The 27950-nt window shown below is 45.6% G+C and overlaps 1 protein-coding gene and 1 long non-coding RNA gene across 5 annotated transcripts in view; one reads left to right on the top strand and one right to left on the bottom strand.

The window, feature by feature from the left end:
* Positions 1-27950, bottom strand: part of HMGA2 (high mobility group AT-hook 2) — a 116707-nt gene that overhangs the window by 14271 nt on the left and 74486 nt on the right. For 3 of the 4 annotated variants that reach the window (XR_005269008.2, XR_005269011.2, XM_027456224.3), the window contains one exon: positions 9042-9074. Coding sequence is in view for 2 of the 4 variants with exons in the window: in XM_027456224.3 (XP_027312025.1) it covers positions 9042-9074 (33 nt within the window). In the remaining 2 variants the exon portion in view is untranslated. Of the gene's footprint in view, positions 1-3409; positions 3474-9041; positions 9075-27950 lie in introns of all 4 variants that reach the window. The other variant, XM_027456232.3, reaches the window with a different exon arrangement.
* Positions 19387-20905, top strand: LOC119718199 (uncharacterized). The gene is made up of 3 exons (XR_011807481.1): positions 19387-19661; positions 20072-20266; positions 20705-20905. It is a non-coding gene; the product is annotated as an uncharacterized lncRNA (long non-coding RNA).

The following is a 27950-nucleotide window of genomic DNA, read 5'->3' as shown; positions in this document are numbered from 1 at the left end:
CAGGGTAGCATGGCAGCACTGATTTCAAGGAACTAAATTCGCTGAATTCCACAAATGCCCCGTAGTGACTGACAGAGTAGCTGTGAAATACTCCTTATTCTTCTATTCTAAGACTGTTATTTTGGGCAACAAGGGGACCTTATAAAATTCCCCCAGTGCCATGGAAACCCCAGAATAAAATAAAATATTGGCTTCTTATTGCTTCCTTCCAGAACATGTTTAAAGATGTATATCAGTTAATGAGGGCTGAGCATACTGCTATTTTCCCTAGCCAAATCTTTTTTAATACTGCTGGTATGCACATACTGTAACTGACTATTCTAGCAAATTATTTAACAGATGACAAACGTATTTTCTTTGGTCTTAACTTCCATTCTCATTATGTCTCTTATTCAACCTCCATTACAGCATATCCCATTCTTAACATATAATTTGCAACAAAATTTATATGGTCCTGAACAAGCAAAGATGCATAGCAAAGATGCAGCAATTCCTAGAAGTGGATTGCAGTTTTGTTGTTTAAGATCATATCACATAACCCTGAGGACAATCTGAGTTAGAGAGGGCTTACATCCCATGTTTTTCAGTGTAGTAGATGAGCTGGGTTACAGCCCTTGGACACTTATTAATATTTATGCCAAGAATTAGGGCATTTTTCAGTGACTTCAGCTAGGTGTGGAGGAACAGCAATAATGCTTGATTGTGAAAGGTGCAGAGCCTTTATGAGAGGCTCCGTAACCAAGCTCTTAGTGAAAAGGGTGCTTTCTTTCTGCACAGCCTTCTGACATGCCTCATCTTGGCTAATTAGCATTTTGATTATTTTTATTGCCAGAAGTCCAAAGGCTGATTGTTCTGGTAGTTTCAACTTTCTGGATATCATTCTGGAAACATCCTAAAATAATCCAGATTTTCAGGGGGTGGCCCAGTACTTCCTAGAATCCTGTACGCCTGTGAAGTTGGATGCCCAAGTATTAGCAGTACAGACTCTTGTTACTCTTGGAAACCTCGGCCAAAATACATAGTACATGTATGTAAAAGTAGCACTGTTTAATTTACTCTTGACTGACATTCTGTAAACACTGTTCCCTGCCCAGCCATCTTTCTCAGTGGTGTTTCCCAGGCACACGTCACAGCCCCGTCTCTTCTGGCTATTGTTAGCGAGATTTTGGTTCGTGTCAAATCAGAGCCAGGTTTTGAACTGGAGGGGGTGTCTCTCAGCAGCTTCCGTGGTCACAGCCTTGGGGTCAAACACAAAGCCTGCCTGTCCACAGCCATCACCTGTCCATGGCGGGCTTCTTCCCCAAGCTGCAAAGGGAGAACCAGGAGGTGGGCAGAATGCAAGGACACGAAAAGGTTTTAGCTCACCCCTTCAGCCTCCCAGCCATCAGCTGCAGAGCCTGTCCCGAGTGCCATGCATGGAGCTGCTCAGTGGTTGTAGTTCCAGGACGTTTCTGTGTCCTTTCCTCTGCAGGGAGCATTTTAGGAGCAGGCCTTGCTCAGCACCCCGGGAAAGAGCAGCAACCCGATAGCATGTCTGTATCGAATTGGCAAATGTGTGACCAGTGCTGCATTCAAATGGTGGCTTCCTGTGCTAGGGCTTGTGTCAAGGACATTAAGTGTAGCATGTTTAAAGAGTTAAAATAACCTTTTTTTTGCCTTGTGACTGTTCAGAAGCCGGCCAACAAAGCCAGGACATCTCCTGAGCTGCATGTTGCAGCACATAAGACTCCGAATCCCCCAGCTAGTCCCCAGAAAACCATGAAGCAAAAGTATCTTCCACGATCTGATTCTGTTTTAGTCACATCAAATCATTAAAGTATGCATGCTCATAATTCCCTCACGTAAGAAGTATCTTGGTTTTAACAGAGGGGGGATCAAGGCACAGCAAGACTTGCCTGAAAATAAGCTTGCACACTGCAGTGCTCAGCACTAACAGATTCAAAGGAAGCATAAGGATCACCCATCATGGGTGACTGGGACACTTCTGCTCCTCAGTCAGCATATGGGGACAAAGGGACAGGCACTCAGCCTGTGTTGTGTACCATGGGCACGCCAAGCAAGGGAATGCATAATTCAGCACTGAGGCAGGTGCTGCTGTGAAGCTGGGGCTTATCCAAACTATTTTCTTCCTGCACTGTGAGAAGCAGGCTGCTCCTGCTCCCCTGCAAAACTCATTCCACTCCCACCACCACCCCCCAAATCCTGGCTGCTGGCAGAGGGCACAGAGGGCTTCTAAGTCCCCAGAAACCTGAGACAAGAGCCTGGGGCAGGCAGTGCCTTGCAGCAGTGCAGCTGCTGGGCAGGCACAGCTGTGAGCTTGTCCCTCGGTCTTGCAATGCAGCTAAGGTGTCCGCTGGCTCCGAGAGAAACTGGACAAGCAGAGAGCTGGGCATTTGGTGCTCCTCTCTATGAACACACAAATTCTGGCAGCCTGGATATATCGGTAAATTTAGACCAAAAAACTTGAGGGTTGTATTACCAAGGTTATTTGAGTATCTACCGACTCACTGTTAAGTGAAGTAGTGGTTTCTAATGAACAATTACATGTTTAAGTACCTTTGTAAAACCCATCTGTCTGTTCCCTTTGCATTCTCTATGAAACGGTGGAAATGCTGGGGGAGCTCTTTTTGTATTTTTTTTTATGACATAATGGGGTTCAGCTGAAGAAAATAAATAAGTATTTAAGTATTTTGCTGTGAGCAAAAGCAATTTTTATGAAAGTGTTTTTCATAAAATTGGTGTTCGGTAGATGACTCTGGCCCGGCGTTCACTCCATGGGACTATACTTACTGGCAGTGTTTGCCATCCTGACACGGAGCGGCCAGTGTGTGCCTACCACCATCAATAAAAGAAACCATAAAAATATGAAAAAAGAGTGCCTCATTGAGCAGCAACCTACATCTTCAGATCACTGTATTTCTGACTTCTTATTCTTTTAAAGCAACCAAATATCTGAATATACTCCTGTACTAAAGATATTTTTTTCTATTCTTCGCTTCCTTCCCTTCACATATTTTTTCTACTCCTATGTTTCATTTATTTAAATCCAAATTTCTGGAAGCAGCAATCTCAAAAATGATACTCAATCATGGTTATGTAATAAATAAGAATCATAAACCCTTAAACTTTGGAAATTTGATTCTTAAAATGATTTGTGTATTTAGGTCTCACTGATTTATGTTATTCAGATTCTATTCAGAAGTTATGTCATATAAATAACAAAATATTTGCTATCAGAAATGCCCGACTTCCTATTCTAGACCTCATTCTTTAGCACAGCATTTCACAGAACCGGTAACTGCACCTTCTTTATTTTTCCCCACATATTTTTGTATTTGTTTCAAAAAACTGCTTTTTTTTTTTTAAATTTTAGACAAACCGTTCAGACTCCCCGTCACAATAAACCAACCATAAAAGAAGACTGAGAATGTCTTCCTCTGGAAACCACATCATGCAGTTGCCACCATTCTACCCTGAAAGGAGAAAGAAAGTAAGACCTTAAAGACTGTCAACCTCCTTGAGACCCAATCTTCTGTATTTACGTGGAAAGTAAGAGGCTTTCCTGATTCCCTTAAAATCAAACTTGGACCACTTCCAGAGGAATGGTAACATCCTTCCTGCAGTACAGGTACCTACCTAATTCCTTCATGATTCTAGCTCTAATCCACAAATTTCGTATTATTCTTATTTATTTATTTATTTATTTATTTGCATCTTATGCTAAGCAATCCTTACAGGTTGCTCAGAACAACAGAAATGGCCACAATAAAGGCTATTTTTCAACCCAAGCCCTTTCTTCATAAGACATTTTCATCCATTTGTTAAACAAATCTCCTCAAATCAGAACAATGTTACAAGAACACTCAGAATCAAAATCTGGAAGGTTTTTCCAAAGCAAAACCCAAAATTAAATCCTATTTTGATTTAAAAAAAAAACCTCAAGCGATCATAATAATGTGAAGCTTTGGAAAAACTAACCTTCCAAGGACACCTATGGGGAAGAAGGTCAATAAAAACAGGTTATTTCATCGCGAAGCTATTTATGCAAATAAAACCCTAGCCAGCACCAGTAAGCATTGCCCCCCTGTCTGGCGGTGGTGGGAGGCAGGGCACTGAGCTGGGGGGCCCCACAGCAGGTCTAGGGTTTACCTGCACTGGGAAAGCCTTGGGCAGCTCCTCTGGGACCATGGCCCACATGGGGAGGTGCAGTGCGTCCAGGCTCACTGAGCTGTGATATCATGATATCCACTTGCTCCACGTGTGTGCATGTCGTGCCTGGGGCCTCCAGCATATATAAGATGGCCTCTACCACTGTCTTTGGGAAAACATTCAGTGTTTGCTTTAAAAATAACACTAATAAAAGAATGGTAACTCAACCGTTCGGAGGATGTTCTGGAGTGGTATGCACAACACGCATGCAAAATACACTGAAGTGTAAAATTCCACCTACATATGGAAAATAAAGTTTTCTCCCTCTGGGAACTGACAGCTTTCCAATTCTTCTTATCAGTAAATACACAAAAAGTACAGGACACACAAAACAGCTTGCTGGATGCAGCGGGAAGAGAGTGGAAACCCCTGGGAAGCAGGTCCACCCCCAGGGCGGAGGTGTTTCTACAGCCATGGCTGCAATGAGCAAAGCTGCAATATTCCCCACTGGGAAGGGCTCGGGGTGGGCTTGGGCAGGGACACGTTCTCTTCGACATGTCAGTGCACCCGTGTGGCTGCGAGTGATTTGCCAGGCTTTCTGTGACACTAGGATTTTCTTTCAGCCAGAGCCCTTGCTAACACGGAACCTTTGGGTTATTTTTGACCACATTTCTCTCTGGGATTTCCTGGAGAGAACAAGACAAAAATTCCCATGTGGTGGTAGCAGGTATGCACAACATCTGAAGCTTGTGGAAGTGCAGATGCACTGCACAGTGCAAAGAGGTGACGCCGTACTTGGGCGCAGTGGGGCCACCAGCCAGGCTGTCCCAGCGTGTCAGACCTGCCCCACAAGCACCACGTCTCCTGGGCTCAGCTGCACTCACGAAACCTGATGCTTCTGGGCTGCATATGAATGTGTGAATCATCAGTGCAAGTCCTGGGCTGCAGAGCCTGTCTGACGCTTTTAGGATTTACTGCTTGTCCTACATCAAGTGCACATGTGATGGAGGCAGATGGGGAACACATACAACCTGAAGCTGTGAGGTGTATATGCATTATGACTAATTAACATGCACAACTTTATTGATACCAAGCCTAAGAGCTGAGTAAGATGAAAAAATGCAGTGAATCTGCATTTACTTTCTTATACAAAACAATACTTTTCTTTTTTTGCTCTTTTTCTTGTTGGGATTTATTTGTTTTGTTTTTGTTTTAAAAGCACCTAATGTGCTTAGCATTAGGTGAAAAGTACACTTAGGCTTGGAGTGAGTGATATGCTGTCTTTCAGACTCAGACACAAACTTAAGAGACTGCAAGGATTTCAGATTTTAATAGACCTCCCAAAGAGATTATAAGAAAGTTTTCAAAGGGCTGTTCTACACTCACTGCATTTCTTCTCTCCAGAAATGATAAAAATAAAACATGTCCTGTTTCCAGAAAACTTTGATAGCTTTCATGATGTTTTCCTAAAAATATCTATTTCCTTTGCATTACTTAAGAGTGTAACTCCCCCATATGGCTGAGGCTACAGCTGCTACAAATAGCTTAAAAACAAGGAAATGCAGAAATTTCTATTTGGCCTGCTTATTTTTACACCCTGGTAAGAATATTACCTCATCATACTTATAAGTTATGACTGCCCATTCTTTGGAGACAGAGAGGATTTAAAAGGAGCTTCTTGTTTTTGAGGTTTAGGCACATAATTACACGAATAAGCTGAATTTACTGATGACGTGCAGTTAGGCTTGCTATCTTCTCCTCATTTCCCCAAGGAAGTGTGAGAGGATGCATCAGTGACCATCAAAAACGTGTGTACAGACTATAGTATTTAAAGCTTTGTATTAATAATATGGGTGGGCAGATGTCCAGTGGAGTTTACTGTAGGATTTGTCTTATGGTCGATCTTCACAGCTCTGAGGATGTTTGAAAATATCACAGAAGATTATTTTGGCATCTGCATGGCCCTAAACTGGACATTAGACATCCATAAAGAAATTTAGAGCATGGAAGAGCCCTGCACAATGCTTAAAACCTGGGAAAAGGTGATGGGAAAGGAGCTATGATGAATAGAAGAATTCTATCTGGTTTTGCTGCTTCTACATTTTTAAACATAAAACAAAACCAAGAGGCATATGCAGTAGCAACAGGAACAAGAGCAACAGTGATGTAAACTAACACTAACAGAAATCTTTTGGAAAATGCCAGAAATTCAAAGCACGGCACTCAGGGATAACAGGGAAAACCCTGACCCGGGTTTTCTGCCCCTTTTACCACGGCAGAGTGGGGTAACATGCTCACCATCACACAGCAGGTCTTGACTGCAACCTCTTACAGTCCTCACTGATGAAGAAAGGATACATTTCTAACTTAATCCAGACTGCCACATGGTAAAGCCATCTGGGAGGATATTTTGAAGGAAACAGATGGAAAAGGAAGAGATTCCTCTGAATGTAGTGTAAGATTTACATTATCCTCCATGAACTTCCATGTAGTCCCCATGTTTATATAATTTATCACTATTTCCTTAGACAGCTCAGATTAGGAAGCCTGCATGAGCTCATGTTCGTGTTGTTAATTCTGAGTCTGTACCTCCCTCCTTTAAAGGGAAATTCAGTAGTGTAAAAAGACAACGGAGAAAGGCAACCGGACTCCAGTGAAAACCAGCAGCATGAAGCTCCTGGCCGTCCCAGGAATCACACTGTTTTACCTCTTCCTTCTTTTAGCCTCAGGAAGACTTGTTCACAGCAATATACATTTTTTTTCTCCGCTGCACACCCACAGCCAGCAAAAATGCAATGTTGTGTCAGCCTAAGTGTGGGAGCAGGGCCTATTTAGAGCAGGAAGGGTTAAAGACAAGTCAATGATTTCATTGAAAATCCCTCAGGCCAAGGATTAAAAAAAGAAATGTTCTCTGAGTGAAGACATGGCACACAAATAATTTAAAGACTGCAATTTCACTAGTTGTGTTGTGATGACTGGGGATTGCTAAAAAGCCTTCTCTCTCCTTTCATGCATTCTTCTGTGCCTCCTCGTTTTCTATGCAAACATTTCCATTACTAATGGGACTGTCAAAGGGCCTCCTTTTCTCTCTCTTGCCCTCCCCGACCACGGAGATGCTGCAGAGGCACCGTGCAGCAGCGGCTGCGGCTGAAACACCCTGTGGCATCCCCACCAGTCACCGTTTCAGGAAATAAAGGACAAGAAGGTCTATACAGGGAATCCCGGTTCAAACTCCTACATCATGAAATCTGTCCTTACTTTGTTCTGCTACCAAGTGATGAGTCCCAGGTCCCCGCTCCATCCTCTGACACCCCACCTCAGCCTTGGTCCCGGGCATTTCTTCCTCTCCCATGCCAGAGCTCGCACTCGATTAGCATTCAAACTAAACACTCAGGACTAAGTGCCTGGTTGAAATGGAGGTGCAAGCAACACTATGGGCAGCACAGTTTCTGCCTGGCTAGAGGCAGGGCTACAAGCTCCCTTTACCCTACCGACCCCCATGGGCATGAGCTCCCTGCCACCCACCGGGGGTACCGGCAGTGCAAACAGCCCCCATCTTCACCTCCTGGGCTTGGCCTCCTTGGCACAGCACGATTTGAGCCCCCCAGGTGCCACGGAGGAGACGGCTGGCTCTGTGCCCACCGACAGATTTACTACCAGGCTGCGGGAGGAACAGCATGATTGCGGCCCTAGCAGTTGAAGGATGTAAGTGAGACCAGGGAGAGGAAATATCTTTTATTAGACCAACTCGGCGCGTTTTGAATTGTGTGTTGCAGTCAGAAGGTAAGTCCTCGGGGACGGTTGCTGCGTTTCTTCCATAAGCTGGCCCAATAAAAGACATTACCTCTCCTTGCAAAATTTACCTTCCTTCAAGATACTACCACATTCATCCTGAATGTTATCTCTGCCATTAGGAGGCATTAATATCATAGCCAGCCCCACTACTGTGAGTGTATTGATTCGTTTTGCAGAAACCTGATTCCTCTGCATACTTTTGAGTGTTGCATCATCTCACCCCTTCAACTCACAGCTAGGATGTTTTCTGTTTCTTATGTAACAGCTCTTAATTCAGATTACGGGAGACATTACAATAGTGTACACTGTACGATACTGTATTAAAACCGTACGGTAGAAAAACAGAGGCATTATTCCCTTCTGAAAGCGGACCTCTCTCCAGAAAAGCAATGAACCTTTTCTGCAGACCTGCTCCCATGCCCACATACTCTTCTCTGCTGCAGCATACATAACAAAGTGGCAGAGTTGGAATGTTTTTTGTTTGTTTGTTTGTTTGTTTGTTTGTTTTTGGCATGAGTGGGTGGGGAAAGAAAATGGAAGAGAAGACCATAAACGCAGTGTTTGGTTTCACTACACCTTAGCTTGCACTTTGTCCAAGGTGTTAAAGAAGAAAAATGCCATCCAACAAAAGATCCTCAAATGCATTAGTATTTAAGATGGTTTAATTATCAAGTTCAGTCTATTTTTTTTCTGTGGATTTAGAGACTCGTTTATACCAGTAGGGAGAAGGGTTTTACACCTGTGTCCCCCCTTCCTGCAAGCAGCCCAGGCTCATGGTTGCCCAGGGTGCCCAGCTCAAGCTGGACGGGCACCAGACATTTGTGTGGCTATGTTGTCTTCACCAGGTGGAGGCTGCATAAATGACATTTCTGAGGACATTTCTGAGCAAGCACCTTCCACTTCAAGCAGTTCCACTGCTGCTTCCTCTCCTTCCTGAGGGCCACCACGTGAATTGTCTGGGTGGCTGTGCCAAACAAGCCAGCAGCTATCCTCCATTTCATATTATTGATGCATTTCCCCTCACTCTTTACCAGTTTAAATACTGAAGACGTATTCAATTTAAGATAGAGTAAGGAATTTAAAGCATTTTTTCTTACCTGAGCAGGCTTCTTTTGAACCACTTGTTGAGGCTGAAAAATGAAACAAAAGCTTGGTGAGAAGCAAAATTTACTGAGGTCACTTAGCAGTCATTTCACAGGTGCTGGGAAAAATAGTTTCAGCATAAGAAATAAAAACACAGGCAAAACCCACAATCAGAAATGGAGAGCTTGTTATTTCCATGGATGCTGATTACTCTTTTCCCCCACTCTTTTGGCCATGAGCTGTGGGGAAGCCCTCCCTGCTGGCTATGAGGCTCAGGCAGAGAGGTGAGAGGTGAGGGACATGTTCCTGAGCCAGGGCTTCCCACCCAACCACAGCCATCCCTGCTGAAGCCATCAGGCTGGGGTGGGCAGCACCTCTGCTCCCTGGGTGCTCTGTTTTGGAAGCTGTAGCTGAATGAAAGCACTGGATGTGATTTTGGGGATGCCCATCACCAGGCTGCTTGGGTGCGTGGCCAAGGAGAGATGGGGGCTGTGTCCACCTGCTTGCCCACAACCTGGTGGCACAGCCACAGGGACCTCAGCAGCAATCTTTTTCTGGCTGCCCCTACCCAGGAGCAGGAAATATGGTCCTCAGGAGAGTCAGGAAAGCCACTGAGGTGCCGGGGCCCTGCATCCAAGCCCCGGGGAGGAGGAGGAGGATCAGTTAAGGAACTAACGCCTGCACGCTTAAAATACACCACGGCTGCTCTGCTGATGTGACCCCTGTGGGTGCTAGGAGCAGCACGAACAATAAGGCCACAGATAAAGGATGAAATCCTGACACCGTGAGCACAAAAGGGCTTTTCTTACTCCAGTGGGGAAAAGCTGCCTGCCTTCCCCCTCTCTGCCCCCCAGGATTTTCTGTTTTCAAAGTACATGAATCGCACCCAATGATTTTCTTCCTGCCCTTCCTTCCTGCCTGTTCCTAATCCCAGCCGTGATTTTAGTGCCTCACTTGGGCAGAAGCCAACATGCCGTCCCTCTGGATAGCCAAAACCCTAATTTTCATGACAGTATAGTAGGAAATAACTGGAATATTTCTGAATAAACAGTTTAGTGTAACTGGCCTTTCAGAGCAATATTTCAGTGGGAAGGATCAATGAAAATGTAAATTAAATGTAACTGATTCAATTCAGACTGCCCACCACAAGCGTCCCATTTTAACAAGAGATGCTTTGTTTATTTTCAGTCATTTTTTCTAATTCAGCGGAATCCTATTGCTGTTTTATTTTTTGTATCTCTGCCTCAGGCTCCAAGTTCTGCTCTCGAATAAATATGAGAGGGAAAAAAAAGCGATGACTGGGTCCGTCTTTAAACTTCAGGGTGGATCCTTTTCTTTTCCATTAAACTCCCTCGCAATGGAGAAGCGATTACCCAAGCACACATTTTATTGATGCCTTCTCCAGGTGGACTGCAAGCCCTGAACTGATTACGGGACATTTGCTGCCCTTGGACAAAGGAATTATTTGTTTCATAGGAATCCCTCGTAATTACAGAGTTCATTGAGCTCCTCGGTAATCTGAAGTGCTTTTCCACTTTATTTTCTTTTTCTTGCCTGCTGATTACACCTGTGCACGTGTTTACTCCCAAGCCACATGAAATCTGTAGACATTCTTAGCGGCTGACTGTTTTCTCCTGTTCAGAAATCCCCATATATTTTTGGCTGTGTGCTCTGCATTCATGTGACTCTCACACACTGTAGCTCAATGAAATCTTCTGAAAGGGCTGCCAACTCACCAAATTTTCCATGAATTAGGTCCTGACACTTCAATGAGAGGAAAGACAATGTCTGAAACAAGGCCAGCCCTGGCTTTCTGCCTAGTATGTGTCAAAGTAATTCTACCAGCTGCCCTTCTACACAGCACTTCATACTTTTCAGACCACCAGAAAGCCCCTTGAATACTTTCAGTGATAGCTGGGGCTCGGGCTGCCAGTGTGTTTTCCCAGCCTCTGGCACCCAGTGGCTCCAGACTGGACCTAGAAAGTTTTTGTGTGTGTTTGTTTTGTTTTGTTTTTATTTTTATGAATGGCTTTTGCAGGGGACTCTGACTCGAGCACAATACTATACAGCCATTCATAAAAAGCAGAGGGAAAATATTGTACTTTGCCCAGTTGGAAACTGCCTGTGATACTGACCAAAGCTCGCAGGAATCTCAGTCATTCGAGATCTTTGCTATCTCAGTGCTTCATGTCAAGAGCTCCCTGGCAGCGTCTGCTTGCTGCCAGCGAGGTTTCCAGCAGGGAACAGCGCATGTTGTGCTTTCTCCCTTAGATGGAAGAAGCGGAGCTACGCGGGACGAAAAGCAGGGCTCAGCCCCTTGGCCGGCGCTCGCGGCACGCAGCACCGACACACTGGGAGCCGTGCCCACGCCTGCCAAGCTCAGGGCTGCGGCCTGTGCGGGCTGAAGCACGGCAAGGGCTGGCACCCAGGGGCACCGCTCGCCCCGCTGGTGATGCAACCAGACAAACACTCCCTGGGTAAAACCAGCAAGGTCCAATCCTGCCAGGATCCCTGCGTCTGCTCACTCAGGGACCACGGCCCTTGGGGCAGCCCAAAGCAGGAGAACTGAGGCGGACAGGAATAATGAAAAGTCTCCTAAGCACCCCCTTGATTTCTATAACCGTTGTGGACGCGACGTCTTTGGGAACTGCTGGACACACTGTGGATACAAATGCGTCTACTCACTGAGTCCTGTGTTCACAAAGAGAGTTAAGAGAGCTTTTCAGAGACACCTCTGAGCTGAAAGGCTCTTGCAAATGCGTGTTTGACTAGTTGGGAAGAAAGGGAATCCGTCTTGGTTACGGAAAAGATTGGAACCACAAAAAAGACAAGGACAAGAGACTTTAAAGAGATGCCTCGGAGCAAAATGAAGTTGTACGTGAGACAGGGGAGCTCTGAACTATTATATATCCCTCCAGGAGACTGCAGAGTAAGATGGCAGCCCTCCTGCTCTGCCAGAGGCTGCCTTGCTTACCTAAGTGATCGCACGTAAGGGGAGCTGTGTGAAACACACAACTTTCACATTTTGCTTTTATCCCAAGTTGGAAAACCAACTATTTTACACTGAAACTGTATCAGCTGAAATTCTGGGTACCCGAAATCAAACTTTACTGGTTTATGTCAAATACAAGCGCAGGACAGTCTCAAGCAGCTTTCTTAAATCTGTTTTGAGGCAGAAAGACCAAGTGACAGTGTTGGAAAAATTCTATGACCACGTCATTTAAAAGCCTACCGTACGAGAACAAATCCAAAATACAGCAGAGTGCATGTTTAAACTACTATGTCTACACGAGCTAAGACAAAATACTGTAATTTAAAACTTTGTGATAAGATCTCTAACTTTGAAGAGAAAAAAATTAACCACGTAGAGAGCAATGTACACAAACCTTTTGGTGGTTTTATCTTTGGCTGTAAGGTTTGGAAGTTCAAAGCCCAACTGTTTATCTTCTACAGCACACATCTTTCACCGTTCCTCTGCCACCTCACCCCTCTATTTATTTTCAAATTCTGTCACTTTACCCTTTGTCAATATCCTAGATGTGTCCTTGCAGACAAAACCTTGTTCAGGCACTCCTTGCCTCTGCCAAAACCTGTATCATCAGATAACTTTTCTCTCTGTTGGTAAATACAGACACCGGTCAAACAATTTCTCTGCTTCCTACACGAGAACAAAAGAGCCGCCTCATGTGACGAGTCCATATTCATCTTGTACCAGCAGCCAGAAGTTGTATCAAATTCAATTTGTCACACCTCCCCTTCTCTAAAGTGCTTCTTCTTACCCTTTGACTTTTCGTAGCCCTATAAAAATAAGGATGGCTACGGGTAAGTCTATGTCAACCAGGACGAGCGACGCTGGAACACATTTTTAACGATCGGAGCTAAAAGCACTGGCCTGCATGCAAATCATTCACCCACTGCTGTGCCTGAAGCTCCAAGGACACGCCGCACAGTCACGGTGCTCCTAGGTTTTGTGTCTGCGTCTTCCTCTTTAAATGGGGTATTATGAAGATGTTTGACTGATGCTTCTTGGCAACAGTGACTCTCTATTTTATTCCCACAGCTTGACACAGACAAGACATTCGCATGGAGGTAGCTCTGCTGGTGAGGCTAAATGACCGTGATGGAAACTAATACCCAGTTAGGATGACATTTATAGTGCTGACAGCTCAGTGTTGCGCAGAGATCATTAAAATAATTTCATAGGTCACCCAAACACTTGTAGTTCTAAATTAAAAGATGAGTAAAACCATATTTAGACTTTTTGTCTACATATCCTAGAAAAATCAGGAAGTTCATATTATACCAGTTGAAACCAATATAATCCAAAATAAATCATGTCTTCCAAGCAGTTCCATATGACAGCGTAATAACTACTGTTCTGCCCTACAGCTTTAATTGGTTCGAGTCCAGCCTTTCCCTCACTCCTCGAGCACGCAGTGCTCCAACGCTGGGACTGGAGGCCCACAGAGGCTGTGAGAGCCTCCTCTCCTCTCAACAAAAGCAATTTCCAGCTTCACGGCCACCAGCAGGACTCCACCACAGGCTGTGTGGGGCAGCGAGCCTGCCATTCACTGCTCCTATCCAGGTATGCTCACGGCTTGCTTTGGAAATGATCTTCCCTTAGAGGGGCGAGGAGAAAAGCTTTTCACAGCATCAATAGCGAGGGGAGGTTCCCTCTCCGCCCAAGCAGGAGCTGCTCGTGTTTTGGAAGGGCAGGTTGTGAATTCTCCTGCCCACATCGCATGTTTGCAGTCAACTGGCAACCAGGGCGCCTGTGTATGCACACTGCTGTGGGTCATTAGGATGTAACAGCAAAACCATCTGGCCCTAAGAGTTCAAAGGAGATTTCACAGTCCTCTGTGCAGTCTCATAAATGAAGCTAATAGTAATCTGTGGAGAATTTTGGCAAAATCTGTGGAACTTTTATTCTTTATTTTCTATCCTATTTGGCGCTGCTCTGAGTTTTTAATACCAAATACAAAGTCAGGTCATTCAAAAAATATTTATTAGCATATTAAACTGACCTCCCCTGACTGCTGCTGGAAAACCCTGCAACATCTCAGGAGCTGCACCAATAACTTTAGCTGATGACAAAGTAAATAGCACTTCTACTCCACTTGTGGAGGAGAGCAGAAAGCATCACAGTTTTCCAAGTACACAAAGTGACATTTAATAGCTATTTGGCTGGCACTGAAATCTTATATTTTACCTGGCAAATTCAAAACACATTGCTTCAAATTGCTCTTTTGGTAGCTTGAAAATTCATGCACTGGCATCTATATCCAGTCAGGTAGGTATATATGCAATGGAAGTCAACCAACTGATAACAGCGGGGTTAGGATTTCATATGTTTTATATACAGAAAGCTACCTTCACTACTACAAGTTTAAGGTTGCTACTTTTGCAATGGTTTTATGTTCTGGGAGTAAAAAAACTGTGAAAAAAATGTATTAAAAATCAAATTCTCATTTCTTCTACACTAGTACAATCCACTATTTTTCAGTTGCTTTGACCCAGCCTTCCTCAGTGGCAGGCTTCCCACCACAACTAGAGATCTTGGAAATACAAATGTAATGGTTAGAACAGGGAGAGGAAAAGTGTCATTTTTCTTCATCTGATAGCTGAACAGCTTAGTTCAAGCACAATACCTCGTTGAGTTTATCAAGGATATAAGCAAAATTCAAAGTACAGTAGTTGTTAGTTCAATGCTCTCGATTATATTAATTTTTATAATCTTTCAGTTGATATTGGGTATATTTCCATAAAATACTTAGGGTAGTGCAGCTTATGAAATGGGAGGAGGGGGAACGGTTTTAAACTAAAACAAGGAGATTCAGGTTAGATGTTAGGAGGAAATTCTTCACTCAGAGGGCGGTGAGGCCCTGGCACAGGCTGCCCAGAGCAGCTGTGGGTGCCCCATCCCTGGAGGTGCTCAAGGCCAGGCTGGATGGGGCTTTGGGCAACCTGGGCTGGTGGGAGGTGTCCCTGCCATGGCAGGGGGGTGGAGCTGGGTGGGCTTTAAGGTCCCTTCCAACCCAAACCATTCTGTGATTCTCTGGTTCTATGAATGGACCTTGTAGCCGTGGTTAAATGCTATATGCAAAATTTCCATTGCTGTACCTAGCTGAAATCTATACATTTGCTGTAGTCCCACATTTCAGCTGCAGGAGGATCTGTTGCTGCTGACTGCTCTTCAGAGACACCTCTGCTCTGTTGGGCTCCCCTGTTACTTCGTTACCACCCATCATGTATTTGATAAGCTTTCTTGATGCATTTTACACAGGCTTCGTTCAGCACCCTGTGCATTTTTCTGCTAAAATATTGAGAAGCACTTTCTGCCTCTCAGAGTAATTCTAGTACACAATTTAGCACTGATGTTTTCTTGATAAGCACCTAAGGAACTTGAGCTGACTCCTGTTAAATGAATGTCATATATACCTGCCTGTTTATAACCCCCTGCACAGACAGGCTATTGAGAAAGTCAAAGGGGAGGTTCATTATTTATAGTTATAGTGTAAGAAAAAAAGAATACATTTTAGCAGACAGAAATAAATGATAAGTTATTTGCAAAGAAACCTAGCTCTCATGATCCAGGCGTATAAACTGGTCAGGAACTACTTAGCTTTATACCTTGCAGACCTCTCCACACAAGTAACTATTGTGCAACTGTTTATCTCCAGACTATCTTGTCTGTTTTGATACAGCAACCCCTGCGTTCACCATGGATCTCTCCTGACCCATATGGAAATAATTTTTGACCACTTCTGAACAGGCGAGATTTGAATTGATGACCTGGAGGTGAAAAAGCGCCGTATCACATTACCATCCGGTTCCAACTTAGTTCTGTTAGAGTGTCTTCCCTCTCTTCTTGCTCCAGCAGCTCCCACCATACAGACCAAAAAACCAGGGTCCTGCTTCAGAGACCATTCCTGGTGGTAGCACCAACAGTGGCTGCCTGGAGCCCATCAGGGCTGCAGGACTGGCCTCTGTGGCCTCATCTCTGGACCTGACTGCCAGCAGCTCCTGGATCTCCCTGAACTTTGCTCTGGTCTCCAGTGAAGTAACACAATAGGGCGGTAAAGTCCCAAACCAGACCTGCAAAATCGGCTACTGTTTGGAAAGTAAACACTGAACTTCAGTGTTTTAGCTGAAAATAAAACTATTGCCAGGTAACATTTATCTTTCTGGGCTTTCTCATTCTCCTCCTCATTTTGAGGTCACAGAGACCTTAACTCATTTGGTAACAGTGTTCTTGCGTCACACAGAAACTGGAAAACATGCACGGCCCGTTTTGCACAATACAGGCTTAGATACGAATAATCAAATTCATTTCCAGGTCTATGACAGCCACTGCAAACGAATGGCCTCAGTCTAGAGCTAGGGACAGAAAAAGACCTTAAGTGGCAGTGACGGAAAGCAAGGAGCAAACTTTGCTCCGCTGGGTAGCCCAGGGATTTCAGCAGTGTCCTGGCAGGGAGAGGTGACAGTTCTGCCCCACTGCCCACGTCTCACCACAGTGCTGCCCTGGCCACACTGCAGCCCGAAGCTGCACTTCACAAGAGTCCCTGAAAAACACACTGTTTCTGTGCATTTTGCAGTGATGTGTGACCCAGGGGGATGCGACACCTTCGGGCAGTGCTGAGGCTGCCTGGGGCGGACACCCAGCAGTTGCACCGGGCAAGCACTCCCTGCACTTTCTTAGAGGCACAGAGCCAGGTTGTGAGCGCACCGAGCACCAAAGCCCTTAGGCTCACAGGGAACTGAGTGTTTGATTCTACTCATCTTCTGCTGATGAGTGCTTTTCTTCATCTTTTCTTGCAAAGCAAAACCCCTTTTGGATCTGGGAAGCTCCTCCTCGTGTTCTCCTGAAGGAATACCCTCACTCCCTTGGGTGCCCAAGCACTTGGCTGTTGTGTGAGCCTGTCCCAGTGGGCCCTGCCTAGAAAACCTGCAGGCTTCACCCACAATGGAAAACAATCCAGCCCAGGTGCAGCCTGGTGTGCATCCGTACGACCTTTCCTCCTCCCAGACGGAGCCATCTCTTCCACACCGCCTGGAGGAAGAAGCCCCAGAGCCTGTGCTGTTTCCTGAACCTCTGCACTGGCAGAGGACAAGACAGTGCCACAGGGCAGGCTCCCAGCTGCCAGCACAGACAGTGCTTCAGGCTGTGCCCAGGCACTGTTCAGACACATCTCCAGACCCTGTCAGGAAGGAGGAATCTGTCCCCTCATCAGCTCAAACCGAGGTAAGGACACAAGGAACCCAGGCAGCCTCTTTTGCATATCCATTTCTGACCCTTTAGAAATGGGCAGTATCTTGTATAGAGCGTATGTGGTCATCCCCGGGCCTGGCCCTGAAGCCCTGCAGGAGCTTCCCCGTCCCATCCAACCCATTCCCTCCGTGACCTCCCATTGCCCCGTGATGGCTGGGCAGGGGTTTCCTCCCAAGAAGAGGCACACGGCGCGAGGAAGGCGGGTCGACTGTGCCTCGCTGATTTTCTGCAGCTGAGGATCTGGCCTGAGGCACTTCTCTTGAACTTCTTTGTCTGAGCACATCCATTGGTAGCCACATGGTTGGCTGGGGATGTTTTTGTACGTCTGGGATACACAGATGTCTGATAGCTGTCTGTCTATCGAAGAGATTTGATAATTATTACTGCCTCCAGGAAACTGATGCTGCTAAGAGTGTCTGTCAGAGAGTCCAAACAGCCTGCTGACATCCTGGCACAGTTTCATAAAGAAGTCAGTGTCCAAAATAGAAATACATTTTCTATGTACTTGAAATATACCAGGGGCTTGGTGGCGAGTTGTTGTAATTAATCCACTTCCTGGCCTGATATATTTTGGGATCATTCTGGTGCGTGGTATGTTAAATACTGAACTCAGTTCATACTGTTGGTTTTGAATGGAACTTACATTCATTATGTCCAAATGAGTGATTTGTAGGCACTCCTTGCAAAGCAGAAAAAAGCTTTGGATTGCATTTCTGGTGTGCTTTTACCATTCACTCAGTAATTTCATCATACACATCACTGTGAAATCTGCGGGACACAGTAACACATTTGAAAGGTGGCAGCAAAACTATTTTCTGTTATTCAGCTAGAAGTCATTTGCTAAAAGACTGCAAAGACAAAGTCTACAATATCGTACCATCAGCCTCTTGACGGCAGAAGAAATATGAATAATGTCTGTGTGCACATTGCTTCTGGTCTGAAAGAGAGAGAAAGAAGGGGAACAAGGGAGAGGGAGGGAGAAAAAGATGCTGCTCTTGATATTCCTCATGTCGTTTTGGAGTCGTGCTATTTACGTCCTGGACAGATTGAATTTAGCCCAGCCTAGTAGAGAAGAATTTTAACCCTAATTTTTAAAGGACAATTACCTGACTGTCTAGCTACAGTTATTTAATAGCCTTTTGGAAGCTACAACTGACCTGAAGATCCTACTTGCTGCTCGGATCTAACAGACATGAACATCAAAGGTATGTGCGTTAGGTATGCATGCAAATCCCCTGCAGCTTTTTTCATCATGGTGCTGCAACCCGATACCCCAGCGGGAATGCAGTGCCTACAGCACCCCGACACAGCCCCGCTCCCCGACACAGCTCGCAGGGGTCACCTCGCTCACGGAGCACCGTACGCACCAGGAAAGCAGCCTGGCTTTAGATGGTACAGTTCTCAGGGACGTTTTACCAAACGCAGTTCATTTCTGATAATCAGCCTGCTGTATACTTGCTCTCAATCCCTAAGATTTTCCCTCAAACTTTCCCTACTTTGCTGTTGCTGTTGTTTCTTTCTAGGTGACAAAACAAGCTGATTTTTTTGCGTTGCAGAAAAACAGAGTAAAATCCTGTCCTTGGCTAAAACACATCCTTAGTTGCAGAGTCTACCCAAAGAGGTAAATGCTTCCATCTCCCAGCTAGTCACATTTTACTTTGATTGGACCCAATGTGATTTGGGAGGCGCCAGACAGGCACAAGTTGGTAGCATCTGTGGTTAGGTGGTCCTGGCAGCAGAGGTGAAATCAGCTTGCTGGGTGAAGGAGAAGGATAGCTGGCCTCCAGACGCTGCTGTGGTTGGCACAGAAAGATGTATGTCTTCTGGGGATTAGGCTACACGATGGGTAGCCAGTTTGCTCAATTTGCAGCTGGACGTAATCCGCCTCCACGAGCTCAGGTATTGTACCAGCACTGGAGTGATTAATGGCAGCTGCAAGACTATTTTAGCGTTGGCAGCAGTGTGCCAAGGACACCCTGATATCAACTCCAGGTATTAACAGGTAGGGAAGATACAGATGGTGGGGAGCAAGGTCCTTCTGCTGGTGGCGAGCAGGCTGCTCCCAGGCACCTCAATGTCCCCGTGTCCCCTGCCAGCAGCTTCCCAGCCCAGTCTCCAGCAAGGCTTTATCTTGAGAAGGGAGCTGGGGAGCACAGGGTGCACCCTGAGGTGAGCTCTGCAGGCAGCCCCACGGACACTAGAGGTAGCTGTGAGCCCAGTGCTCACCCCGGCAAACCCCATGGCCAGCAAGGAGGCCACCAGTGAAGGAGGGAGGGCCAGCATTTGAGAGAGACGTGAGGAAACCAGAGTACAGCTCAGGGCAGCGTGTGTACACCTAGCAGCTTCTGGAAGTCTTTGGCTGGTAGGAAACGGTGCTGGAATTTTGTGGTTGGGTCGTGTGGTGGGAAAGATCCCAAGGGATGGATGGAGAAATGAAAAGTGGCAAAGAGAGATGGTAGGAGGGAGGGGGCCAAATGCACCACACTCTCCCCGCTTGCACACAGATGGGAATGAGGTCTCTGCGCTGCCCAGGAAGTGCAAGGAACTGAGAGGAAACATAGAAATACCTTATTCGCATTTCTTTTTGCCCACTGCCATAAACAAGATGGCTGTGTTGTCCTATTTTTGGCTTCTGTTAGGCTCTTAAGCGTGTTAGTGACGTGTGATTTTGATCTGAGTGATGAGGAAGTTTGGATGGAAGGACTGTTTTTACGTACCAGTGGGTTTTCAGACTTTAGGATCAGGTATGTTTCATAGGCTTTGTATTTTCAGATCATGAAAAAGAAGGAAGAAAGAGGAAGGCCCCTGGACTGCACTGCCTCGGGGGGCGGAGGATCACACCCCTAGCCGCAAGCAGAGAAACAACCTGCCGCTCCCGGCTGATGACAGCCGGACCCGCAGGAGCTCGTGCTCTTCCTGAAGAAGAGCTCAAGCGATCTCTCAGCACGGCAATCTGTGCAGAAGCAGGTCTGCTTCAGCTCTGTGGTTAGCCTGCGCTGGCAGCGGGACAGCCAGGACATTCACTGTTTGTTATACAAGCACTTCAAGAGGGTGGGGGACAGTGATGGGATAAGGAGTTGCCCATGCCTCTTCGCCTTTCATCACCTCCCAGGAATGTCTGCCTTCAGGGCTAATTTAGATGCATTTACGTTAATAAATGTGTGGCCTTTTCAGCCACGTTTTTTCACTTTAATTCCTGTCTGCCCTTGCTGGCACATGCCCTTGGCAATTTGCGGTTGTTTTGCTCATTCGGCATTGTATAATTGTCCTTTATTACTGAATCTAGATATTTTTTTATGGTTAAACAAATGCAGAGCTCATGAAAGTGATATAGCCTAGCTCCATTTTGCTTAGTAAACACCACTTCTTTTTTTTTCTTCCTTTTTTTTTGCTTCTTTTTCTCAGTCAAAAATGCAACACTTTGCTAACTCTAAACTGATTTGCAAGCCTGAAACTGATGATTTCGTAAGTCTTCCAGATGCACCATCATCGTTCCAGAAAGTTTCCTGACTGACAAGAAAGCCAAGCCAGGATTTCTGTCAGATCTCCGTATCAGGATATTATTAATAAATGTTGTGTACCTAAGGGGGAATCCCCCTAATATTGCGCATGCTCCATATGGTTCCTCACACCGCACTGTGGTGATGCTCTCCCTCTCCTTACTCCTAAGTGCCATGAGACCTGGTGACACTTTTGGGCTGCAGCTGGTTGAAACATCCCTTATAAAGGTACTCGAGATGTCTATGTCCAAGTCCAACCATGACTTAACACATGAAGACACTTTCACATCCACACTCATCCCATGATAAAATGATGGATGATGTCTGTGCTCAGACCAGCTGAGACAAGATCAGATGGATGAATAACAGGATCCACATGTCTTTGAAGAGAGAGCACAGCAGAAAGATGGTTGCTTTTCTTTGCCTTTAGGAAAGAGGATGCAGGATAATTTCACACTGTTGATAATTTTGGCAGGGAGGATCCAGCCCATGAGCTTTAATCAGCCCTTCCATAGGAAATAGTCGGTCCATTTGTATTTCTGATCCTTTGCTTACGGCACTTTCCATTAATACCTGGGAGTGTGCTTGCTCCCCGGCTGTCTGAGCCATGCTACACTCCAAGTACAGGGCTGCCAATGTCCTGGAGGAGTCTTCAGCATGCAGAGGTTACATTCCTGGAAATGCTTGGGATGCCAGTAAACCATGGAGACTTTAGGAGCAAAATGCATAATGCATTCACTGATTAGCATCGTGTCATAACACAGATGGAGACGAGTACATCTAGTTCCTGAAGACTCCAGAACTAATTTGAATCTGAACCTGACCTATTGGTACAGAGCACACAAGCAACTCCAAGCAAAACAAACTGGGAAGTGCCTGGACACCACAGTGATGAACATGTTTGCCTATGTCCTCATCAGTATTACTCATAGTACATTTTCTCCTTTTTTCCAAGAACATTTTTCTTAATCCTCAGGGCTCCTTTAGAAATGGAAACCTAACACATTACCAGGTGTCCTGTGAGAGACCTGTGACACTGTGTAAGGGGTCACACAGGTATTTTTCCTTGGCTCAACACGGACATTCTTACAAAAAGCTTAAGAATACATAATAAATCAGATAACCAGCAAAGATCACAGTATTTAAATACATAATCTTATCTCTGAGTATCCTATTCACCTCTGCAGATCCTGAAGTGATTTCCATACTGGAAGTAACTCAGGAACCTGAAAAAGGGACTCGTGTAACTCTGCACTGCAATCCAGCCATTCCTGGGATGAGATCTGTCTTGTTTTAGCAGCACAAGACAATGTAGCATACAGCTAGGGAAGGAGGTAAAGAACACCACATCCAGTGTGAGCGGCAGGGAAGGAAGGATGTAATTACACAAATTGGAATCTGGCCAGGACACTGGGGTCAAAACCTCGACTCTTTTGAAAAGTGCCATGGGAACTCTAATGACCACAAGTGGTCAGGGCCTTGATTTTATATCTCATCTGAAAAACAACACCCCTAATGACATGGTTTTCTTGAGCGCCATGCAGAGGTATTCATCCTAAGTGAATTTGAAAGGAAAGTGAATCCCACTGCAGCAGCTAGGTGTCTTGGGAGGTATTCATTTTGTTTCCCAGTTAATCTATATAATCTGATAGCCCAGGGGACATGTACAAGCCCCTTTCCAACACTAGTGTCCAAACAGAACAGGACATTGTCACAAGACAGAACTCTGTTTATGTTGGATGTATCTACCACAAACTCAGATCACAACCCCACAATTTTCAAAATGCCAGTACTCATCCATGATCCTTTCATGACTTGACTTGTGTTATCTCCAATGTGGATCACCGAGTTTTTGAAATGTTAATGTCTACTAACCAAAAAGACAACTTTCTGTTGTGATATTATGCATCTGTTGTATTCTTCATTACTTTAGGATATGAACACATCACTGACTTACAAAGCATTTTAAAAGTCACCACCAGCTAAGCAGCAATAACAGACTATACAGATTTTAGCCTACTTGTGGTGGGAGGATATACAGCATCACTTTACACTTATTTTACTAAGGTAAAAAAATAGTACTTAGCAGTGAGGACAGGGTAGCAAGCCTGTGTACAGGTAGTCACTAACACTTATCAAAGCTCAGCCAGGATGCTGTAACTCAGTCATACATTAAACACCTCAGATTAGAGATTCTGGCTGTATCTGTTCTTACAGATTTAGAGAAAGGAATTTAGTGCCAATGCACTGAACTGGCTCACAGAGTTCATTTTTAACACTCTTAAAATCAAGTTCAGCAACCTACCCACCTTGTACAGATTCTGTCTGGTACAAACATCACACAATTTTCAGCAAGCCACTGCTGTTTCTAGGGCAATTCTTCAATTCTGTCAACTGAGAGCAGATCCTAGCAGCAGGTGCCTCCATGTACCTCTGCATGCCGGCATGTACCTCCCCAATAGCTCATGAGCTATCTGTCTCACGCTGGACTATGTACTGCGACCAGCAGTGTGACTGGGAGGAATCAAATCCTGCACTACTGGAAACAGAAAAAAACCACCAAAGCTGGCATTTCCACCTTGCCCAGCAACTGTTGCCCCAGCTCCTCAGCCTGTTCCTGTTTTCCCGTGGTACTGCAACTCTGCGGCAACAAGCACTGAACCCAGCAAGCCAGGCAGAAACACTCTGGGGCAACAAGACCTTCCTGCCACATTTGTGGAATCAGGGAAATTTACTGTCCCTGCACTGGATGCTACTCTGATGTCTTCAAACAAAGAACACGTACTACAAACACAGAAGACTGATAAAAGGTGGGCTGTGAAGAAAAAAGGTCCAGAGAGATGAAACACTTAATTACAGGACATGTTGGCATCAAAAACACCACTGAATGCAGGCTTTGTGGAACTAGTCTATACCTCTATCACCATTCCCAAGGCCAGGCTGGATGGGGCTTTGGGCAGCCTGGTCTGGTGGGAGGTGTCCCTGCCCATGGCAGGGGGTTGGAACTGGGTGGTCTTTAAGGTCCCTTCCAACCCGAACCATTCTCTGATTCTATGAGAGTTTGTCACCTCCATTCAAATGCCACCTGTAAGAAGGAATTCCCCTGGGCACATTTCTGTGCAATCTGTGATGGACTCCAATGGCTCGTCCTGTGCAGGAGGTCACATCTGATACCATGTGGTCCCCTCTGGCTTTAGCATCTACAAATCAAAGGTCAGATACTTCCATCACCAATATAACAAGCAAGAGCTATTCTGCAAGACTCTATCTTGTAGATTCTATCTTGTGGAATGACTACCAGGAGGGTTTCTTTGTCACAAGCATTTCCTTGTGCTACAGGAGCATACATGCACTTTCTGCAGAGAAATTAAATAATAAACTATCACCAAGGAAAGTTAGGGAGTTGACAGAAAATCCACTAAGACTAGCTGCACATAACTAGAAATCTCAACTTTGAACAACCTCACAGAAGCAAACCCCGCTCAAATCAACTGGGTTGATAGCAAGAGTAAGAGTGAGGGAGCGCACAGGATGGCTGTACTGGAAGAAAATGGATCTTGGAGGTTCCACAGGATGAGACAAGGCATTATAAAGGCCCTTCAGCCTTGAAATTATCTTTAACACAGGGACATGCAGCAGTCTGTTCGGAAGAAATGTAAAACCAGTTATCACTCCATGCTTTAGGTAGGTACCGGAGACAGCATTATGTACATGAGATAGCCCTAGGTGGTTTTCACTCAAACGAGGAATGAGTCTACACGATATGATCTACATGAGGTGGAGATTAACAAACATAATAGCTCATCTCCTTTTTACAAAATCAGGACCAAAATCTTGTGATTTTTTCCTGCCTGTAACCAAGCACAGATTGCCCTGTTTTCAAAGCAAAATCTGTTCAACAGAAACACAAGCGTGTTTGCTCCTGATCTTACTGTTAGAAGCTCAAGTGAATCTTTGCCTGTTTTTCCAGACATATGCAAGTGTCAGTTAACTTGTTACCCAGATAATTTTTACTTATTTAATAATACTAATACCATTCATTATTCCATAATATATGCTCATGCCCTTAGAAGTAATTGAACTTAACGCTAAGTGTCTCCTTGTATTTCCTGACACCGGTGTTTCTGCAAAAAGAGCTGCTGCATCTTAACCACACCCCCTGCCCACAGCGTTATAAAACAACAAAGGCAACAAATACACAAAATCCAAGCTTTCCCTTGCTTGTCACTTTATTCAGTTGACTGTCCTCTCATTGTTTCACTTTAATTGCTGGAGCTTGATACCATACTAATTTTCCTCCGTCAGTTCATAATATCAATTTCCCTGAAGGTCAGAAACAATACATCAGGAAATACCACCTGCTATTCAGGGATATCGCAGGAAATTTGCATTTCCACTTTGTAAAGTGTTATTATTTTGGACTGACAACCCACATTATTTCATTATCCCAAAGCATTAGGATCCCTGAAAGCTGTAAAGAGAGAGAGAAAGAAAGAGAATCGGCATCCTGGCTGGCCTCCCGCTAGCATTTCATGGTCATTAACAATCAGAGTGGGAAGACAAACAACTTGTTGCTGAAAGATAGGCATGCCTTACACACAGCTCGTACTGTCACTTCGGCACAAGCATGGGAGCAATTCAGCCGCTTCCTCGGTCTCCCCCAGCCCAGCCAGCCCTCGTCCCGGGCTGGGTTACTGCTCGAGTGAGTTCCTCCATCCTCTGCGAGCTGCGCTGAGGAATGAGGTGGCAGACACAGCCAGAGGATTTACTCTCTCGCAAGCATATGGGAGACTCGGGCGCAACTTCTGCAGGGAGTTGAACAGCTTCCTTCCAGCATTTTATTCATTGGGTGTGAAAATGCAACGTTTTGGGAGCATCAGCAGGGGAAGGCAAGCTGCCCGCTGCCAGGTGATCACAAGCCTTGCAACCTCCACAACAGCTGTAGCGAACATCCCAGAAAACAAACTTCAGCCCTTAAGCATTTCCCCCCTTGGGGTATTTGAGCAGCCATCCACACAAACCCTAGCAGCTTTATTACCTTAGAATTTTTAGCATAACCTTGAGGGATCGGGCAGGAAGGAGGAGACCCATCAGAGGGAACCTGCACTCCCGCACATTTGCGATGCCTTTGCTACCCAAGATGGAGGATATGAAACTTCAGCAGCCTTTTTCCCAGCTCCTCACCGTGCTCCCACTCGCTGGGAACGGCCATGCCCTGCAGGGCAGAGCAGAGTTACCTGCTCACATCCCATCGCACACGCTTCAGGAAGCATGTGCTGCCTGAAATGTCAGGTCGTTCGCAACCGCCTGTCGCTTCTCCCAGGGAGCCTGCCCCGCGGCCCTGAGGCTTACCTAACAGCGAGCATGAGGCAACTTGAACGAAGGTAGAAATGTGCCCCCAAAATGGCTTTATTTAGCTGTCAGATTGCAGCTCTGCGGCTCAGTAGGAAGCGTGACTGTGGGAACTTTCTTGCGCAGTTTCTTCTTGGCTGACCGAACGTATCCCAGAGATTTCACTTTTGGAAGGAATGCCTTGAAGTGATTTTTCTTTCCTTTTTTTTTTTTTTCTTTTTTTTTAATGGTGAGTGTGTTTCAAGATGTATCTCTGTTTCGAGCTGCTGAGGGAGGGCAGTGAGCCTTACTGGCCATAGTAAAGGAAACTTTCTGGCTGGTTGCAAGGAAGGGCACGACTGAGGCTGAGAGCCGCTGCTCCGCCAGCAGGTCCGAGCTGCAGAGGCGGCGCTGGCACAGGCAGCTCCGAGGATGCCCAAAATTACACAAGATCGGTTTGCTCCTCTGGCCCAAGGAGAGGAAATGGGAATAGGTATAACATTCCCGTGCCCTCTCCAGGCAGCCAGGACCACCTCAGGGCAGCTGGGAGTCAGCAGCCGGCGCGGATGGCGAGGTGGTGCTGGCGGAGCAGCGCTGCGAGCTGGCACGGACTCAGGGGCTGCTCGCAGAAGGGCTGTCTTTTTAAAACTGCAGACTGATAAAACTAATGACTGTGTTGAGAGATGCTCATAAAACACTGAGTCACCCCTTATTCAATTAAGGAAGCTGTCACTGCTCTTTCAAAGAGGCCTGAACGGGTTATTCCCCTCTATGCTGTGCTGAATTCAGAAATATCAATTTGCGTGACACTTGGGATGACCTGGGCTGGCAGTCAGAGAGTTCAAAAGGTGAGGAACACCTCTCGACTGGAGTAAACAGTGACGCACATTTGGAAATAACCCTTTCGGTTACCATCAGCCATTTGGTACCATCTCCTGCCTGGGAGCTTTTGTGCTAAAAAGCTACCTAGGAGGGATGGCAAGAAATGACTGTGAAACAGCCCCAGCCACATTCAAGGCTGATTTAAAGATCAGGAGGAGGAAAAATGCCAGTGTTTAATATTTAAACAAAAAAATGTTTAATTTTTAAACATTCATGTTCCTTTTATGATTGTTAAATCAATATTAATACAGAATGTAAACCATTTTATAGCCCCCACACAGGACTCCCCCACTGCTCCTTTCCCAGGAAGTCTGTTTTGGAGGAAGATGAGCAGTACACTACCATCGGGAGGTTCAGACATGCAGGTCCCAATAAATAACTCCAGAGCCAGGCCCACAGCCCTTCTTCAGACACACTGCCTAACGACTTCAGCGAGAGCTCTGCCTGAGTAAAACCAGCAAGTTTTGGCCCATTACCTTCACATGAACAGGACTGTTTATTTGTGGTTTGAGGTGCTTCCTCCTGTCTGAGCTTTCAGCTTCCCAGGCTGAGCCAAAGAGGTACTGTCCCAGCTTAAAGGGGGCTTCCTGCCATCCCCCGGGGCTGTAGGCATGCTCCAAAGGGCTTCCAAAATATCCTCTTGAGTTGTGTGGCTTGCATTCATATGGGCCACCCCTGCCTTCACCGACCAGAAGCAGCTGGTACAGACGAGATGTCTTGACAATGAGCTTTGACTGAATTGGAAAATAAATCTTTCACCAATGCTAGCCTGCAAAGATGAAAATCTTCCTGTACCATTCTTTAGACCTCATCCCCTCTGTGAATTATGCGTGCTAAGACCACTTCTAAAAAGCCCTCATAACCTGTAGACAAAAATCAGGACAGCGCAGAAGAAGAGGAAACAACAGCCAGCAGCCACGTGTGCACCACTAATTTAC

The sequence above is a fragment of the Anas platyrhynchos genome, chromosome 1, assembly GCF_047663525.1.
Source record: "Anas platyrhynchos isolate ZD024472 breed Pekin duck chromosome 1, IASCAAS_PekinDuck_T2T, whole genome shotgun sequence".
NCBI lineage: Eukaryota > Metazoa > Chordata > Aves > Anseriformes > Anatidae > Anas > Anas platyrhynchos.
The sequence above is the reverse complement of the archived record's forward strand: the minus strand, read 5'-3'. Positions and strand labels throughout refer to the sequence as shown.